Source organism: Otolemur garnettii, unplaced genomic scaffold, assembly GCF_000181295.1.
Source record: "Otolemur garnettii isolate 467f Iridium unplaced genomic scaffold, OtoGar3 scaffold00141, whole genome shotgun sequence".
Classification (NCBI taxonomy): domain Eukaryota; kingdom Metazoa; phylum Chordata; class Mammalia; order Primates; family Galagidae; genus Otolemur; species Otolemur garnettii.
Window position 1 is genome coordinate 4,372,593 of NW_003852536.1, and position 18,186 is coordinate 4,390,778.

Sequence of the window (18,186 nt, forward strand, 5' to 3'; positions counted from 1 at the left end):
TTTAAGATCCATTTCCTTCTGATTCATTAGTTTGTCAGTGTGTTCTCTCACACCTCTGTATGTTGCTTATTTACTGTAGAAGATGTGATCATCCAGTAAAGAAACGTTTTGAGGATCTGTGTTATGGAAGTCAGTCTTCCTTGTTTATAATCACACCTACATATGTTGCTTTCATTACAAAATAGTTTAGCTCATTTTTTAAAAGTCAAGGTTTAAAATGCAGAAATCATGCTCAATTGAATTTCTAAGAAAACGGAGGTGAATTTATTAGAATTAGCTTGAGTTGTCCATGGTGATAACACATGCCTCTTACATGAAAGACAAATCAAGAACTGAAGATGGGGTTGTGGCTTCACAAGCCAAGTCTGTATTAAAACTGTGCTTTCTAATAAAAAAAGGAGACACAGTTAAGTAGCAAAGTAATGATATGAATATGGTTATGTGCATTGCTTTCACCAGCTAAGAAAAATAATCTTGAATTGATAGGCCAAATCCAGGAAAGATCTTCAGGGGAACATATAGTGACAAATACTTACAAATCAAGTAAATTTTTTTAATTACGGTTATACAACCACATCTGGGTGTTTTTTCTTTGTACTGATAAAAATACTACATTTTTTTGTTTTTGCCTTTGATTTTGCAGTTTCTGGCCAGGGCTGGGTTTGAACCCACCACCTCCAGCATATGGGGCTGGTGCCTTACTCCTTTGAGCCACAGGTGCTGCAAAAAAATACTATGTTTTATTTGTGGGCAGTGAGGTAGCAAGAAGAATATTGTATTTTATTTGTAGACAGAATTCCCAGGTATCTTATTTGACCTTACTAGTCATTCATCCTCTGTGACTAATAATACTCAGCATTCCACTTGGATTGCAACCAGACAAGTGAGTAACCATTGCTCTTTAATAGTTGGGAACATTTAGAAATTTCTCCTCCTATACAGATGACCACAAAATAAAAAAAACTTATGTGTCTGGTTTTATAGTTCTGGTTACTGCCTGAATATGGGTACTTTTTAACTTGAGGGTCCCACCACCCCTTGTATGCTATTACATGGTCTCTTACAAGTGTTAAACTTTTTTCCTTAGATGTTATAAATAATGAGAGTTTTAAATGAGATCGTGGTAAGTTAATTTGCTAATATTTCATGTTTTTTATTCTTCCCATGCCTTGTAAACCTTAAACCAGCACCCCTCTTACTCTGTTAGAGAAGGGGGAGAGAACACATGAGCAGGTGCAGAAGCAAAAGAACTACCTACAATAAATATCTGATGAAACAAAGACTTGAGGGCTCGGTGCCTATAGCTCAACCAGCTAAGGCGCCAGCCACGTACACCTAAGGTGGCGGGTTCGAATCCCCAGCCCGGACCCGCCAAACAACAATGACGGCTGCAACCAAAAAATAGCTGGGCGTTGTGGCAGGTGTCTGTGATCCCAGCTACTTGGGAGGTGGAGGCAGGAGACTCACTTGAGCCCAGGAGCTGGAGGTTGCTGTGAGCTGTAATGCCACGGCACTCTACCCAAGGGGACAGCTTGAGGCTCTGTCTAAAAAAAAAAAAAAAAGAAACAAAGACTTGTTTCTAGCCACACACTTACAAACCTTTTCTTCATAAATGTCTTTAAAATTTGGGGGCCTGATAACAAGTTTACTAACTCTTGAAAATAATAAATATGGCTCTTCTTATTACTTGTCTTATTGGCTTTCATGTCATTGCTAAGAATTGGAAGTAAGAGAAACAACTAAATTCTTCAACTTTCTTTCTTTCTCTGTCCCATTACTGTGCTCTCTACTGTATATCACATTAAAAATTCCTTTGGTGTATCCATCCTATTATATCAGATAATTTTTATTAATCATTAATGTCACTGTTGGGGAGACAAAAAACACAAAACATATAGCCTATGCTTTAAAGGAGTTTATAATTGAAATAGGATTAAAAGCTAATTCATACCATTGGGGGAAACTGGGTAAAAGGCACACAAGCTCTATCTTTAGTATAATATCCTTATAATTGCATGTAAACCTGTAATCATCTCATTAAAAATTTCAATTTAAAATCTGGCCCATAAAAATAGCAAAATACCTAAATATCATGCAATACTGTACTAAACCAAGGATACAGATTTTAAGTATGATTGAAATTCAGAGATTAACGAAGGCTAGAATACTGGGGAGAATTTCATGAGGGAGGAATTTGCGCCAAGCATAGAAGAATTTGTAGAATTTAGAAGGTAGAAGTGGAAAGGAGAATCATTCCAAAGGTACAGACTAAATGAGGTGACTGTATTTGGGGGATAATAAAGTTTAGAGTTACAGAATAGTAGGGAGAAATAGGAAGTAAAAGTGGATAGGTGAGCTTGAGGGCTGGTGAAGGAAATTTTTTAATCTTAGGGAAAAAATGAAGGGAAAAAGGGTTGATTTACAGTTTGATAGGTGACTGATATGGAAGTTTTCCTTAAGGAATATTTGATTTCATACTTCAGATAGTTTCAAGAGAAAAAATCATAGTCCAAAAAGCTGTGAGTCTATTGTACTGATGCATTCATGAGTATTGAGAACATGGGGGAAATGATAAGCATTTGCTTGAGGAGTAAATAAGGGAAAAGCAAATTGGTAGAACTTGGTGCCTGGGCTTAAAATGGATGAAAACTTGCAGATTAATACAAAAGTATACATAGTGATTGTGTTAAAGGTCTTTTAAACACGTAAGAGTTATCAAATCTGATTTTTTAAAAATACTTTCTTTGAATTATCTATTAAATGTCTTTTAAGTTCCTCAAAGAACAGTTAGAGTTAGAAGACCACTGGAGAAGAGGGCGGGGTTTCATCTTCCGATCCTCTCTTTCTTTTAAGCTTCAGGATACCCATGAGTGAGGCTCATTTAATAACCCAAATGTGTCTTGTTACATGGTACTGTGGTTATTTCAAATTGGCATTTATGCTGATCTTAGTCTTTTTTTCCTTATATTTTCTTTTTCTAATTTTCCTGAGTATTCTTTCAGCTGATATCCCCTTTTTTACTCTGACAAAACTTTTATTTTCTTGTAAAACTCAATTAGATAGTATGGAAATCATAAGCTTTACTAGAACAACTCTTGTGTATCTCTCTTACTTAGACTAATTTTATATCTTAATACCTCTTACCATCCAAAAGTTAAGTTTTTTCTTAAAAGCTAAGCCATTTAATATCAGAGCTATTATATCTCTGCTAATGTTAAGGAAGTGGAGGTTTGATTTTCCGGGCTTTAGTGTTAGAACCCTGAAGCTAATCTACTTCATTAATAGCTCATCAGTTAATACCAAAGGAAAGATTCTAATGGTCTATATGTGTATTCATTGGAACACTAGTTATATATAAAAACTTTTGAAACCATATATGCTATAAAAAAGATAAAGCACATTATTTTTAGTTAATTTAAAACCTAATGAAGTGTTTATAATGCATTTGAAATCAATAAACTCTTGACAGTTTGTTTCTATTATGGTTATGAGATCACATTTGCAAAGATTGCATGTTTAATCGGGCACGTTAACTAGGAGTCTCACATTCAATATTTCCTTTTAACTTCTAGTACACCCAAAGTCTGTAATGTGCTTTTGAATATATAACCTTTCAGTGAGAAATAAATTTTAACTGATTTTAATAAGATTGCTGTTAGTTAGAAAATTTACATAAGAAAATTATAAACCGCATGACTTTCTTAAAGTACATTTTCTATGTTGTTTCACCTTTACTAGTAGTGCGTATTTCTACAAAATTTGTAAAATTGGATCAGTGGTTCTTCAAGTGAGGAAGACATATAGACTAGCATTACTGTTACAGATACTTAGCCCTTAATTTATATTTTATTCCTTTGGTACTACTGTCTAAATTTTTTAAATAAAATGAAATTAAATGTGAAAATTGTCTATTAGGTTTTCAAATGAACAGTTCATGTTGTATAAATATATTAAAAATTGCTTGTTTTAATAACATTTTTTATTGCATTACGTATGGAGATTGCTGTTGTCCATGTTTTTCCTAATTCATACTGCCTGCCAGAAATAGAAGTTACATTGTGCGAATGTCTGCACAAAAATGTGTTGCTGCCTTTACTGCATATCTATTTTTACCTGATAAAATTTTGTTTTATCTGTTTTTTAAACGTACTAAAGTTATCTATTCTATTTCTCATTCTAGTTCATTTATTTCAGTTAACTGCAGGAATTGACTACATTATCTAAGGGAACACTTTAAACTTATTCTCAAAATAATCATACTGATAGCTAATATATTTTTAAAGGTTGTATATGGAATGATAATGTGAGATGTAGCATGACATAATGAAAAGGTTATCATGGAGTATCAGTAAGATAGAATACTGTTTGCAACCTTGTCCCAAAAATGGTCACATGACATCTCCTCAGCAGTAAGAAAAGATGATTAATATCTCTCTCACAGGATGGTTGTGAGAATTAAATGAGTTGGTAAATATAAAGTTTCTTTCTAATGTACTCACTATATTATTGTAATGGTGTTGCTATTTATTCTACACTCTATAAAGGCAGAGACCATGCCTACCTCTCCATCATTGCAACATTTAGGGCATAGCACAGTGCCTGGCACATAATAAAATATCAGTAAATATTTGTTGATATTTTTATTACGTTTTCTATTAGCAAATAAAAGAAGCATTAATGTGCTTTCATTTTTTTATAAAGTTTATATAGTAGTAGACCATAATTTCTGGTGTTGGTCTAAAAGCTTTAACTTAGCTTGTCTTTTGAAATCTAGTTAAATGTTTATGCAGTATTTCATTCCTTGAAAGTCTTTCAAACTCACATTTTCCATAAGTTAAATGCTAACTTTTAGCACCACATACTCCTATGTTCCCAGGTACATGGAAAACTAAGGCAGGAGGATGATGGCCTGAGGTCAAGAGTTGGAGACCAGCCTGGCAACATAGAGAGACCCTCGTGTTTTTTTTTAAAAAATTACTTTGTATTTACTTTTTACTGTAGATTTTAATGTTACTGAAGCTTTCATGTATATTTTTAAGAATATTCTGTCAATCCGAAACATTCCCTGTGGAAGTAGCTGAACTGATTTCATGTGCAATGAATGCACCTTGGAAATTTTTCATGTTTATTGAACTGAAGTCTTTTTTTGAAAAGCAGGAATGTCAGTGGTAGAGTTTTTAAGTTTCTTCCTCTTAAAAAAAAAAAAGAAAAAGAAAAGTCTACTTGTTTCTTTGATTATCACTGGTAACAATTATTTATTTCTTCAGTCCACATGGCTAAAAACATAAACAGTGGAGATGAGCGCTAAACCTGGGATCTGATCCTGCCTTAGCTATTTATAAGTTGTGCTGTCATAAGCAAGCTATCCAACTTCTCTGAGAATGTGTCCTCATTAATAAAATCAGATAAGTCCTAACTCTAAAGAACTTTTTGAACCTCAAATGACATAACATATACTAGAACGTGCTGTGCAAAGCATAAGTACTGTTTCAGAGTTTTTAACTTATTGGTGCTATAGATGTCTTTGGCCATCTGTTGAAACTTAGGGAGCCTTTGTCAAGATGCTTCCAAATACAAAATCATAAAATACTTAGAGATACAATTATAATGAAAAACAGTTATTAAAATAGTTTAAGGTAATAATAGTAATAGTTCTTTATTAAGGTATTAAATAAGGGCTCGGCACCTGTGGCTCAAGTGGCTAAGGCACCAGCCACATACACCTGAGCTGGCGCGTTCAAATCCAGCCTGGGCCCGCCAAACAACAATGACGGCGGCAACCAAAAAATAGCCGGGCGTTGTGGTAGGAGCCTGTAGTCCCAGCTACTTGGGAGGCAGAGGCAGGAGACTCACTTGAGCCCAGGAGTTGGAGGTTGCTGTGAGCTGTGATGCCATAGCACTCTACCCAGGGCAACAGCTTGAGGCTCTGTCTCACAAAAAAAAAAAAAAAAAGATAACTAAATATGTGGTAAAAGATTATTGCTATGGGTGTGATTTTAAAGTAGTGATAACTGTAAATAATGTTTTGAGATATTTGTAGCAACTATAATGTGATTTCTGTTGGTGACAAAAATTACCAGAATTACTGGTAATTTTTACCAGGGTGGTTTATTACCTGTGTTTATAATTGAAAGAAATGTTAAGTGTCAGAGGTTAATGAAAATAACATTGTAATTTTTTTCTCATCTAAGTTCAAGGACTTCTCCAATTCTATCCATCACTCCCAAGTATTCTATGTTAATATATCCCCTGTGATATATTAATGCTAGTCATTAACAGTATTTTTTAAGGATTTATCTGTACTTCAATCAGGATGTTTAAAATGTTTTTCAAGGTGATATCTTATAAATTATTTGGAATCTAATTTCATTAATATTAATTTTTAAAATTAAAATTTAAGACTTTGATTATCAAATAGTTAATAGTATTTCCAAAGAATCTTAAGTTTTGGGTACAGGTTTTTAGATAAACAACTTACATAACCGATTGTATCGTAAATGATTGCTTCTAGAGTTGTTATTTAAAAGGGATTAAACTTCTTTTCTAAAATTATTACCAGGATCAGCCAAGATCTTGCTCTCATTGCCCGGGAGATCAACGATGTAGCAGGAGAGATAGATTCAGTGACTTCATCAGGCACTGCCCCTAGTACCACAGTAAGCACTGCTGCCACCACCCCTGGCTCTGCCATAGACACTAGAGAAGAGGTAGGAGATCTTCATGGAGAAATGCATAAGGTTCTTTCTTTTCTTTATTTCTTTTGCTTTTAGCTTTTTGCTTAGTTTATTTTAGTTACATCCATCCTCCCTATTTGCATGAAGCTCTGCATTTTCCAACTTTACTTTAACAAATTTCTTTTATGCTTTTGTAATGAAACTCATAAAGGCTAACATCTGGTCTACACTAATAGGTGTGAAGATGGGAAATCATTTAGAATAAGCATTTTGCTTGCTAATTCTTGGTCCATAGCTTCACTTGAAGTGTAAATATGATATCTGGAAAGCAAATCAAAATTTAATAAATGATTATATAAAGTTTGATTATGAAAATACTTCAGTAAGGCTCAGCACCCATAGCTTAGTGAGTAGGGCGCCAGCCACATACACCGAAGCTGGGGGTTTGAGCCCAGCCCAGGCCTGCTAAACAAGGACAGCTGCAACCAAAAAAAAAAAAAATAGCCAGGCGCTGGGATAGGCACCTGTAGTCCCAACTACTTGGGAGGCTGAGGCAAGAGAATTGCTTAAACCCGAGAGTTTGAGGTTGCTGTGAGCTATGACTCCATGGTACCCTACCTAGGGCGACATAGTGAGACTCTGTCTCAAAAAAAAATACTTCTGTTAAACAGGTATTTTATTGCTAGTTGGTAAGGAGATATATAGCAAGAAAAGAGAAAAAGCTGTCTACAGTTTTCATTACTTTAATAATTCTTTTGATGAATATATACACATAAAGATATTTTGAAAATTAAAGTATATTATACACACACAAAAAATTAAAATTTATTTTTTGAGACAGGGTCTCACTCTGTTGACCTAGGCTTGAGTGAGATAGTATCATTATACCTCACAGCAACCTTAGACTCCTGGGTTCAAGGAATCTTCCTACCTGAGCTTCTCCAGCAGCTGGGACTACAGGTGCCTGCCATAACACTGGCTAATTTTTCTATTTTTTTTAGTAGGGACAGGGTCTTACTCTCGCTTAGGCTGGTCTTGAGCTCCTGAGCTCAAATGATATTCCTACCTCAGCCTCCCAGTGTGCTAAGATAGCAGGCTTGAGCCACCACCGTGCCCAGCCCCCTGTGATTCTGAACCATAAACTACCACATACAGATTATTGTCCATCTAAAACCAAGGCCTCATACAGTACAACTCCAAGGGTCACCTCACATAACATTACTCCAGAGGATGCCATGTGTGTGCTATTTTGATCTGGAATAGAAATGCAAGCAAAGGATTGGCATTTTAAAAAATGAATGTCTGTCTTCAGGGAATGGCAAATTATAGCCTTTTTTGATATTTATATTTTTGAATGGTTGAAAAAATCATAATGTGCACATTATGTGAAATTCAAATTTTAGTGTTCATAAAGTTTTATTAGAACACAGCCACTCATTTGTTTAATTATCACCTACGGTAGTTTCTGTGGTACAGTGTCAGGATTGAGCAATTGAGACAGAAACTGTATGGCTGTGAAGTATACAATATTTATTATCTGTTCTTTTACAGAAAAAGTTTGCCAGTCCCTGACATTAATGATTTCACTTCCTTAATTTTATAAAATAATTCCAAATCGTAGCCCAAAATGGCTAGCCTTTTTGACAAATTTGATTTGGGTAATCTGTGCTGACATTATTTTCTTTGGTTGCTTTCTATCACCTTCCTTTTTAATCTAATTATCTAATGGCCACTTTTTTTGTTTTTCCTTCATGTGTTTTCTAATTTAATAAATGATGTTTCATCAGTCTGTGTAGAGTTTTGTTACCACACTGATCTGTTGTTAACTGGATATAAAATCATCCTCATTGGTGAAAAACAAAAGGATCTTCTTGGTGGCAAGACATACACAATCCTTGTACATTTTAAATGATGAAGATATTATTTTCTCAGCTTCCTAACTAAATTTTATCTAACATGATTATACGTTCACTCAGACCCAGTAAAATCACTCAAACATTTCATTGAATTGACTTCATTTTCCCTTTTTGTGTTTTATTTCAGAATGTTGTACTAGAGTTTATTTCCTCTTCAGTAAACCCAAGTTACTTAATATTATTGTATGTCTGTAGTTTGCACTGTAGATGGCAGTATATCATTTTCTCTAGAATATGTAATTTCTGTAGCATAGTTAAAAGTTATTTGACTAAGACCAAGATATTTATTTTGTGAATTTAGAATTCTTTTTCCTTTTCTAAACTTAACTGGAATTGCAGTTTATGTATCTTGTGAAGAAATTTGACACCTGGATTTGGGGAGGAAAAAAAGAAAAAAAACAAGATAGGAAAGTAAAAGAAAAAGAAACAATATTTTACCCTGGTATGGCAATGTGAGTAAAATAAACTCATTCATTGTCTCTTTACATGGCTCAGCTTTTATCCACTTACCATGTATTGAATTTAGAGAAAATCTTATCCATGAAAGAATTGAATTTAACATAGTGTTACATATTTTAGAATTTTAACAACCTATGTAGATGAACATCTATTTTATAAAGGAAATACCTTTGAACTGCTTATAAAAAGAAAGAGTAATTGGTTTATTGAAGATGTTATGCTTTTATTACTACTTGAGAATGGAATAATTTCTGTCTAATCATGAAAGTTATAATGCCAATACCGCTACTTTTTCAAATTATTCTCATAAGGATTTGCTTTTGTCCTATTAGTTGGTTGATCGTGTTTTTGATGAAAGCCTCAACTTTCGAAAGATCCCTCCATTAGTTCATTCTAAAACACCAGAAGGAAACAACGGTCGGTCTGGTGATACAAGACCTCAACCAACAGAGCCTCCTGATCACTTAACAATTATGAGGCGAAGAACCTGGAGTAGGGATGAAGTAAGTAAACCATAAACTTTAACACATGGCAGAGGAACAATAAAATTTCATCCTGATATCATATCATATACACGTAATTGATTCCAAATGAATTAAATTTTTAAATGGTGAAAGCAAAACTGTAAAACTTGCAGTAAAAAAATCATAGGGAATAATTTTTTAAAAGGCATGAAAAATTTTTACCTTAGATGATTATAAATTTGAGTATATTAAAACTAAGGGCTTTTATTTTCAAAAAATAAAGAATGTGAAAATGTAAGTTACAGATTTTTGTAAAACATGTGGCCTGTGAAGAATTAGTATACAGAATGTACATAGTACTGCCAATCAGTAAAAAGGACAAATACAATAGAAAAAATCTTTAAAAGATACGAATACCCAAAGAAGAAATACCCAAGCCTGCAAAATATGAAGAAATATTTCAGAGAAATGCATTTTAAGACTACAGTGAGATTATAATCATTTCATTTTTGAAAATTAAAGTCATAAAGTGTCAATTAAGTATTGGAAAAGATGTAGTTACCTAGGCTTTTTTTCCTCAATAAACGCCCTTTCATTAGAATTCTTAGATGACTGAATCACTAATTTACTTGCTGTCTTACAAAATATTTGATAAGTAATATATAGGTATACTACTTAGTAATGATAAATATACAGATAAACTAAATAGAATAACTAAACCTATCTTCTGTCTCCTCTACTGGTTTAATAAGATAAAGCATTATCTGGCTTGGCACCTGTGGCTCAAGCTGCTAAGGCCCCAGACACATACACCTGAGCTGGCAGGTTCGAATCCAGCCCAGGCCCGCCAAACAACAATGATGGCTGCAACCAAAAAAGAGCTGGGCGTTGTGGCAGGTGCCTGTAGTCCCAGCTACTTGGGAGGCAGAGGCAGGAGACTTGCTTGAGCTCAGGAGTTGGAAGTTGCTGTGAGCTGTGGTGCCACAGCATTCTACCCAGGGCAACAGCTTGAGGCTCTGTCTCCAAAAAAAAAAAAAAAAGATAAAGCATTATGTTATTTTCTGGATTTTCTGGATTGCCTTGTTACAGTTCTGACAATACATGTAACTGATGTTGAAACCCATATCTGGACTCAAATTTAGTTCTTTTTTAGCATAGTGTGTTAGCTTTGCCTTTCATTGTTTACTCTGAGGATTGGCAAACACAAGCCACAGGCCAAATCCAGCCTGCCACTTGTTTTGTAAGTAGAGTTTTAATATGACAGAGCCATTCATTTGTGTGTTATCTATGGCTGCTTTTACTTAGCAAAGGGAGAGTTAAATTGTGGCACAGGCCCTATGTTCCCCAAAGACTAAAATCTTTACTCTCTGGCTTTTTACAGAACTTCTCTGACCCTGGGTTTTGTCTATGAATCTCAACTAGGGTGGTACCAACTCTATCATAAAAATTTATTACTTTGAATAAAGTTTAAAAAATTATCTCTCTTGGCTCAGTGCCTGTAGCTCTGAGGCGCCAGCCACATATATCGGAAGTGGCAGGTTCAACTCCAGCCCAGGCCTGCCCAGCAATGACAACTACAACCAAAAAATAACTGGGCATTGTGGTGGGCACCTATAGTTAAGCTACTTGGGAGACTGAGGCAAGAGAATTGCTTAAGCCCAAGAGTTTGAGGTTGCTATCAGCTGTGATGCAATGGCACGCTACAGATGGCAACATAGTGAAACTGTCTCAAAAAAAAAAAAATTACCTCTCTTACTAGACTCTGTCCTGAAGAACAAAAATTGTATTCTTCTTGATTTCTGTATTCATATTATTTGATGAAAGAGTAAATAACAAATGTAGTACTCTATATCTTCCCTTTTATAATTTAAATTGGAGTTATGAGAGACAAAATTATGTTACTAAACGATAGGAGAAATGGATTGTTTTTTGAAAGTGATAGGATCAAAATAATAATGGAAATTTGGCAAATTATTTAACAAAGGAACCCTTTGTTAATAATGTTTCTTTTACTTTCTCATTTAGTTACACATTACTCAAAGTATATTTTCAGTGGATTTTTTTAAATTAGCATAAATACTAAATGCTCCTAAAAATAGGAGTTGTGACTAATGTTCTTGGTAGTTATACAAAACAGTCATTTAATATTTTAATGTCTACTTTTTTCTTTGGATATTTCAGGTCATGGGAGATAATCTGCTCCTGTCATCCGTCTTTCAATTCTCTAAGAAGATAAGACAATCTATAGATAAAACAGCTGGAAAGATCAGGTACATTTTGTTAGTCCAACCTCCTTGCTAACATGAACAATTTCCTATTCACTTTTTCAAGCCTGCTACCACAATTTTTAGGAACTGAGTGAAGTTAGGGGAAGAAAATCTTATTGCTGCTACTACTGTGTTTCTTACTTTTTAGATGTCAGCAATAACCATAAAAGGGACAAAAAGAGATATAAATGTCCTAGATAATCAACCCCTTTGTAATTGAGAATTAACTACTATAATCACTTAGATTAATTGTATTAATAACCAGAAGCATTTTGCTTTTCCACAAAATAATACTAAATAATTTTAAATGAGCAGACTTTGGGGGTTTCTTTTATAAGAACTGAAACTTCTTCTTCTGTGAAGAAGATAGTACATAAAGTCTTGTAAGACTTAGAAAATTTATGTAATGTAATTTTAGTTCGAAGGTTTAAAATATATTTTTTATGTATTTATGTTGAATTATAAAAACTATAATAATTTTTGAAATGTCTCACCTTTTCACTGTCCTGAATCTTGTGCATCAGGACTATATTTTATTGAACATCATGTCCTTCAGTTCTTTTCCATAAAGTCTGTACTCCATACATATTTGTTGACATGAAAATGAATAGTTTGAAAGAAATTGACCAATACTTGGAAGCATGCCAGCTTCCTAGACTTAGAAAGAATTGGAAATGCTGAACAGACCTATATCAAATACTGAAATAGAATCAACTGTACGAAATCTCCCAAAAAAGAAGAGTCCAGGACCAGATGGCTTCACATCAGAATTCTACCAAAACTTTAAAGAGGAACTAGTACCTATATTATTTAACTTTTTCCAAAACATTGAAAAAGAAGAAATACTTCCCAACACATTCTATGAAGCAAATATCACACCTCCCAAACCAGGAAAAGACCAACAAGAAAACTATAGACCAATATCCTTAATGAACATAGATGCAAAAATATTCAATAAGATCCTAGCAAACAGAATCCAGCAATACATGAAACGAATTATACACTATGACCAATTGGGTTTTATCCCAGGTCTCAAGGTTGGTTCAGTATACATAAATCTATAAATATAATAGATCACATAAACAAACTAAAAAAGCAAAGACTATATGAGTCTCCCTATAGATGTAGAAAAAGCTTTTGACAATATCTAGCATCCTTTCATGATCAGAACACTTAAGAAAATAGGTGTAGAAAGGACTTTTCTTAAACTGATAGAGGCCATCTACAGCAAACCCACAGCCAATATTATATTGAATGGAGTACAATTGAAAACATTTCCACCCGGATCAGGAACCAGGCAAGGTTGCCCATTGTCTCCACTGCTTTTTAACATTGTAATGGAAGTCTAAGCCATCACCGTCAGGCAAGAGAAGGCAATCAAGGGTATACAAATAGGGTCAGAGGAGATCAAACTTTCACTCTTCACAGGTGATAGGATTTTGTACCTAGAAAATCCCAGGGACTCAACCACAAAACTCTTAAAAGGATCAAGGAATACAGTAGTGTCTCAGGATACAAAATCCATACTCACAGATCAGTAGCTTTTTTATGTATAGTGAATAAGATAGTCAAGCCGAAAAAATAGTCAAGGACTTTATTCCCTTTACAGTTGTGCCAGATAAGATGAAATATTTGGGAATTTACCTAACAAAGGATGTGAAAGATCTCCATAAAGAGAATTATGAAACTCTGAGAAAAGAAATAGCTGAAGATGTTAACAAATGGAAAAACATACCATGCTCATAGCTAGGAAGAATCAACATTATTAAAATGTCCATGTTACCCAAAGCAATTTACAAATTTAATGCAATCCCTATCAAAGCACCACAGTCATACTTTAAATATCTGGGAAAAAATAGTACTTCATTTTATATGGAACCAGAAAAAAAACATGAATAACCAAGACATTACTCAGATATAAAAACAAATCAGAAAGAATCATACTACCAGACTTCAAACTATACTATGAATCTATAGTGATCAAAACAGCATGGTATTGGCACAAAAATAGAGAGATAGATGTATGGAACAGAATTGAGAACCAAGAGATGAACCCAGACATTTTTACTGTCATTTGATCTTTAATAAGCCCATCAAAAATATAAATTGGGGGAAAGATTCCCTATTTAATAAATGGTGCTAGGAGAATTGGCTGGCAACTTGTAGATGACTGAAACTAGTACCACACCGTTCACCATTAACAAAAATTGACTAGTTAAAATCTTTTAACTAATCTCACTAGTGAAAAGATTTAAACTTAAGACATGAAACTATAAAGATTCTTGGAGAGAGTGCAGGAAAAACACTTGAAGAAATTGACTTGGGAGAATACTTTATGAGGAGGACCCCCACCCCCAGGCAATTGAAGCAAAACCAAAAATACATTACTGGGATCTGATCAAGCTAAAAAGCTTCTGCACAGCCAAGAACACAGTAAGTAAAGCAAGCAGACAGCCCTCAGAATGGGAGAGCATATTTGCAGGTTATGCTTCTGACAAAGGTTTGATAACCAGAATCCACAGAGAACTTAAACTTATTAATAAGAAAAGAACAAGTAATCCCAATTTATTATGGGCAAGGGACTTGAACAGAAGCTTCTCTGAAGAAGATAGGCTCGTGGCCTACGAACACATGAAAAAATGCTCATCATCTTTAATCATCAGAAAAACACAAATCAAAACCACTTTGAGATATCATCTAACTCCTGTAAGAGTAGCTCACATAACAAAATCCTAAAACTACAGATTTTGGCTTGGATGTGGAGAAAAGGAAACACTTCTGCACTGCTTGTGGGAGTGCAAGCTAATACATCCCTTTTGGAAAAAAGTATCGAGAATACTCAGGGATCTAAAAGTAGACCTACCATTTGATCCTGCAGTTCCTCTACTAGGTGTATATCCAAAAGACCAAAAGTCACCTTTGTTTGTTTGTTTCTTTCTTTTTTCACAGTTTTGGCCAGGGCCAGGCTCGAACCTACCACCCCTGGTATATGGGGCCTGTGCCCTACTCCTTGAGCCATAGGTGCTGCCCCCAAAATCACGTTCTAACAAAGATATTTGCACTAGATTATTCATTGCAGCTCAATTCATAATAGCTAAGTCATGGGAAGAATACCCATCGACCCATGAATGGATTAATAAATTGTGACATATGTATGCCATGGAATATTATGCAGCCTTAAAAAAGGGAGACTTTACCTCTTTTACATTCACATGGATGGATCTAGAACATATCCTACTTAGTAAAGTATCTCAAGAATGGGAGAAAAAATATCCAATGTACTCAGTCCTATTATGAAACCAAATTACAATCACTCACACTTTCGTATGAAAAATAGATCACAACTATGGCCCAAGATGTAGAAGGGAGGGGGGAGGTCAGATGGAGGGAGGGTGAATGGTGGGAATCACACCTGTGGTGCATAATGCAAGGATACATGTTGGACCTATTAGTATAGAGTATAAATGTCTTAACACAATAACTAAGTAAATGAGATGAGGTATATATTAACCAGAGTAATGTAAGTGTTTCTAATTCTTTATGAAATCAGCACATTGTATGCCATAAATGCATTAATGTATACATGATCTATGTGTTTATGATTTAATAAAAAATAAAAATAACAATAAAAAGAAAAAGAAAATGAATATTTGAAAGAAATAGCTTTGTTTTTTATTAGCTTGACTAGTCCTAGAAAAGTTATTCAAAGAAGAGCTGGCAAAAGCAAGGAGTTTATTAATGAGCTTTTGAGGGGTGAAACAGGTGAGGGGAAAGAATCTAATAAAATGTAGAGAGAAGAGGACTAGTCTAACCAGCAGAAGACTTAAGAGTGTGTTTCAGTTTTGCCACTTCTTGTGCAAACTTGAACAAGCTACCTGTTTTCTCCTGCCTCCAATTTCATCATCTAATACAGAAATAAGTATACTGTCTGCTCATGGGGCTGTTGTGAAGAGAAGAAAACAAAATTATTTCTCATTCATGTGTGCATGTATATATTTTATTTTCTTAATCATAATATCATCTTGCTTTACTTTTTGTTGCGATTTCTCAAAGCTAAATTTCTATCTTTAGAATCAATATGTTTACCTTGGGAAAAAATATGTTCCAAAGTCAATATCTATCTGTACTCTTACAACTTTAAATTCACTAGTCATTCAGAACACAGACTTGCAGATTTTATGTAAAAATACTTAAAAAGTGCATTGATGCTGGAAATTAATTTATTTCTAATTCCTATAATTAAAACTTAAAATATAATGAAACCATGTCTGAACATGGTATTTCACACAAGTATAATTTTATATTATTTATATCTAGAAATAATACATTTATTCATTGTTTGATGAGTACTAGTAAGTATGGTGAAAACACATTGAACATCATTTTTATTGAATTTTGTAAGTCTAATTACCTAGTTTAAAAGAAGCTATCAAGAGAGGTCAGCTTCAAGATGGCAGACTAGAGACATCTCACCAGCAGCTCGCAAGATTAAGGTTAGGGGACTCCAGCCAACTCTTACTGGATTGTCCTGCACAGAAACATCATTGCAAGTTCACAATGAGACTGTGAAGGACTCCAGGAGCCAAGGAGGCCACTCCAATACCCAAGCACAAAGACAAGGATTATTAAGTAGGAGGAAGTAAATGAGAAAGTAGGGGAAGGAAGTGAACAAAAAGAAAACACAAATGAAAAGGAACCACCAAAAAAGTCTGACAACATGAAAAACTAGAACAGATCAACTCCTGCAAGGGATCGGGACACAGCTACCATGTTGTTTGATTTGTAAGATCTGACCTATAAAGAAATTATGGAAATGACAAAACGGGAATTTAGGGTATGGATGGCAATAATATGAAGGGAATTGAAGGGAAAGTGAAAAACCACCAAAAGGAAACCCAAAAATTGACCCAAGAAATAAATCAAAGACATGATGAAATTAGAAAGGCTATATTAGAGCTTAAGGAATTGAAGGAGTCATTCAGGGAACTGAAAGATACAGTAGAAATTGTCAATAATAGATTAGACCATGGAGAAGAAAAAACCTCAGAGCTAGAAGATAAGGCTCTTGAGCTAACTCAGCCATTTAAAAAGGCAGAGAAAAAAACAGAGCAGTCTCTTAGAGAATCATGGGATTTCATGAAGCATACAAAAATATGAATTGTAGATATCTTGAAAGAGAAAAAGAGCATACTAAGGATATGGAGGCCCTACTGGAGGATGTCATAACTGAACATTCTCCAATTATCACCAAAGATTCTGAGACACTCCTTTTAGATGGATATGGAATCCCAGTTTGTCTCAATACAAACAGCATCTCCTGGACACATTTTAATGGACCTGACCAGGTCAAAGGGAAAGAGAAAATTCTGCAACCAGTAGAGTAAGCACCAATTGACCTTCAGGGAGAGATCCATCAGGCTGACAGCAGACTTCTCAGCTGAAACTTTATAAGCCAGAAGAGACTGGGCTTCAACTTTTAGTGTATTAAATAAAACAACTTGCAACCTAGGATCCTGTAGCCTACCAAACTAAGTTCCATATTTGATCGAGAAATCGAATCTTCTAATGATAAACAATCCTTAAGGAAATTTGCCACTACAGGAACAGCTTTGGAGGAAGTACTCAGATCCATACTACACATAGACTATCATAACAGTCCACCAGCAAAGTAAAGACACCCAGAAATTAAAGGCCAAAGTGTAGCTTCCATAATGGCACAAGTAACAAAACTAGGCAATAGATCTCCAGAAAACAAGACAGAGAATCCCACCAAATTTATCAATTCTCTCAATAATGTGAACGGGTTGAATTTCCCACTGAAGAATGCACAAGCTGGCTGCTGGGATAAAAAAAAAAGCGCATGCCAAGTATATTCTATCTTCAGGAAACACATCTAACCTCTAAGGACAAAATAAGACTCCAGAAAAAAGGCAGGGTTTTCAATCTTACTTGTAGATACAAATGGACTTAAAGCAAGAAAAATAAAAGACAAAGATAGACACTATATACTGGCCAAGGGAACAATACAAAAAGAAGACATTAATTCTAAAGGTAATATGCACCCATTTAAATGCCCCCAGATTTATAAAACAAACCCTAACCAGTCTGAATAATATAATACCCTAAGCAGAAACTAAACAAACAAGGGACTTAAATGCAACTTTATAACAGTTAGGCTTAATAGATACATAAAGAACATACCACCCCAAAACTATTGAGTGTACATTTTTCTTCCCAGCTCATGCATCATACTCCAAAATTAACTATATCCTAGAATACAAATCAAACCACAACAAAATTAAAAGAATAGAAATTATACCTTAATTTTTTTTTTCAGACCATAAGAACATGTCAATATCAAGCACTAAACATTTCTACTGTTCAAAAGAATATCCATCAAATACAT

General features: G+C 34.5%; 1 protein-coding gene across 11 annotated transcripts in view; it reads left to right on the plus strand.

The window, feature by feature from the left end:
• Positions 1-18,186, plus strand: part of CEP170 (centrosomal protein 170) — a 105,491-nt gene that overhangs the window by 76,701 nt on the left and 10,604 nt on the right. For 7 of the 11 annotated variants that reach the window (XM_023518543.1, XM_023518544.1, XM_023518547.1 and 4 more), the window contains 3 exons: positions 6,560-6,737; positions 9,382-9,552; positions 11,695-11,783. In XM_023518543.1, coding sequence (XP_023374311.1) covers positions 6,560-6,737; positions 9,382-9,552; positions 11,695-11,783 — 438 coding nt within the window. The remainder of the gene's footprint in view (positions 1-6,559; positions 6,738-9,381; positions 9,553-11,694; positions 11,784-18,186) is intronic. The other 4 variants (XM_023518545.1, XM_023518548.1, XM_023518551.1 and 1 more) reach the window with 2 other exon arrangements.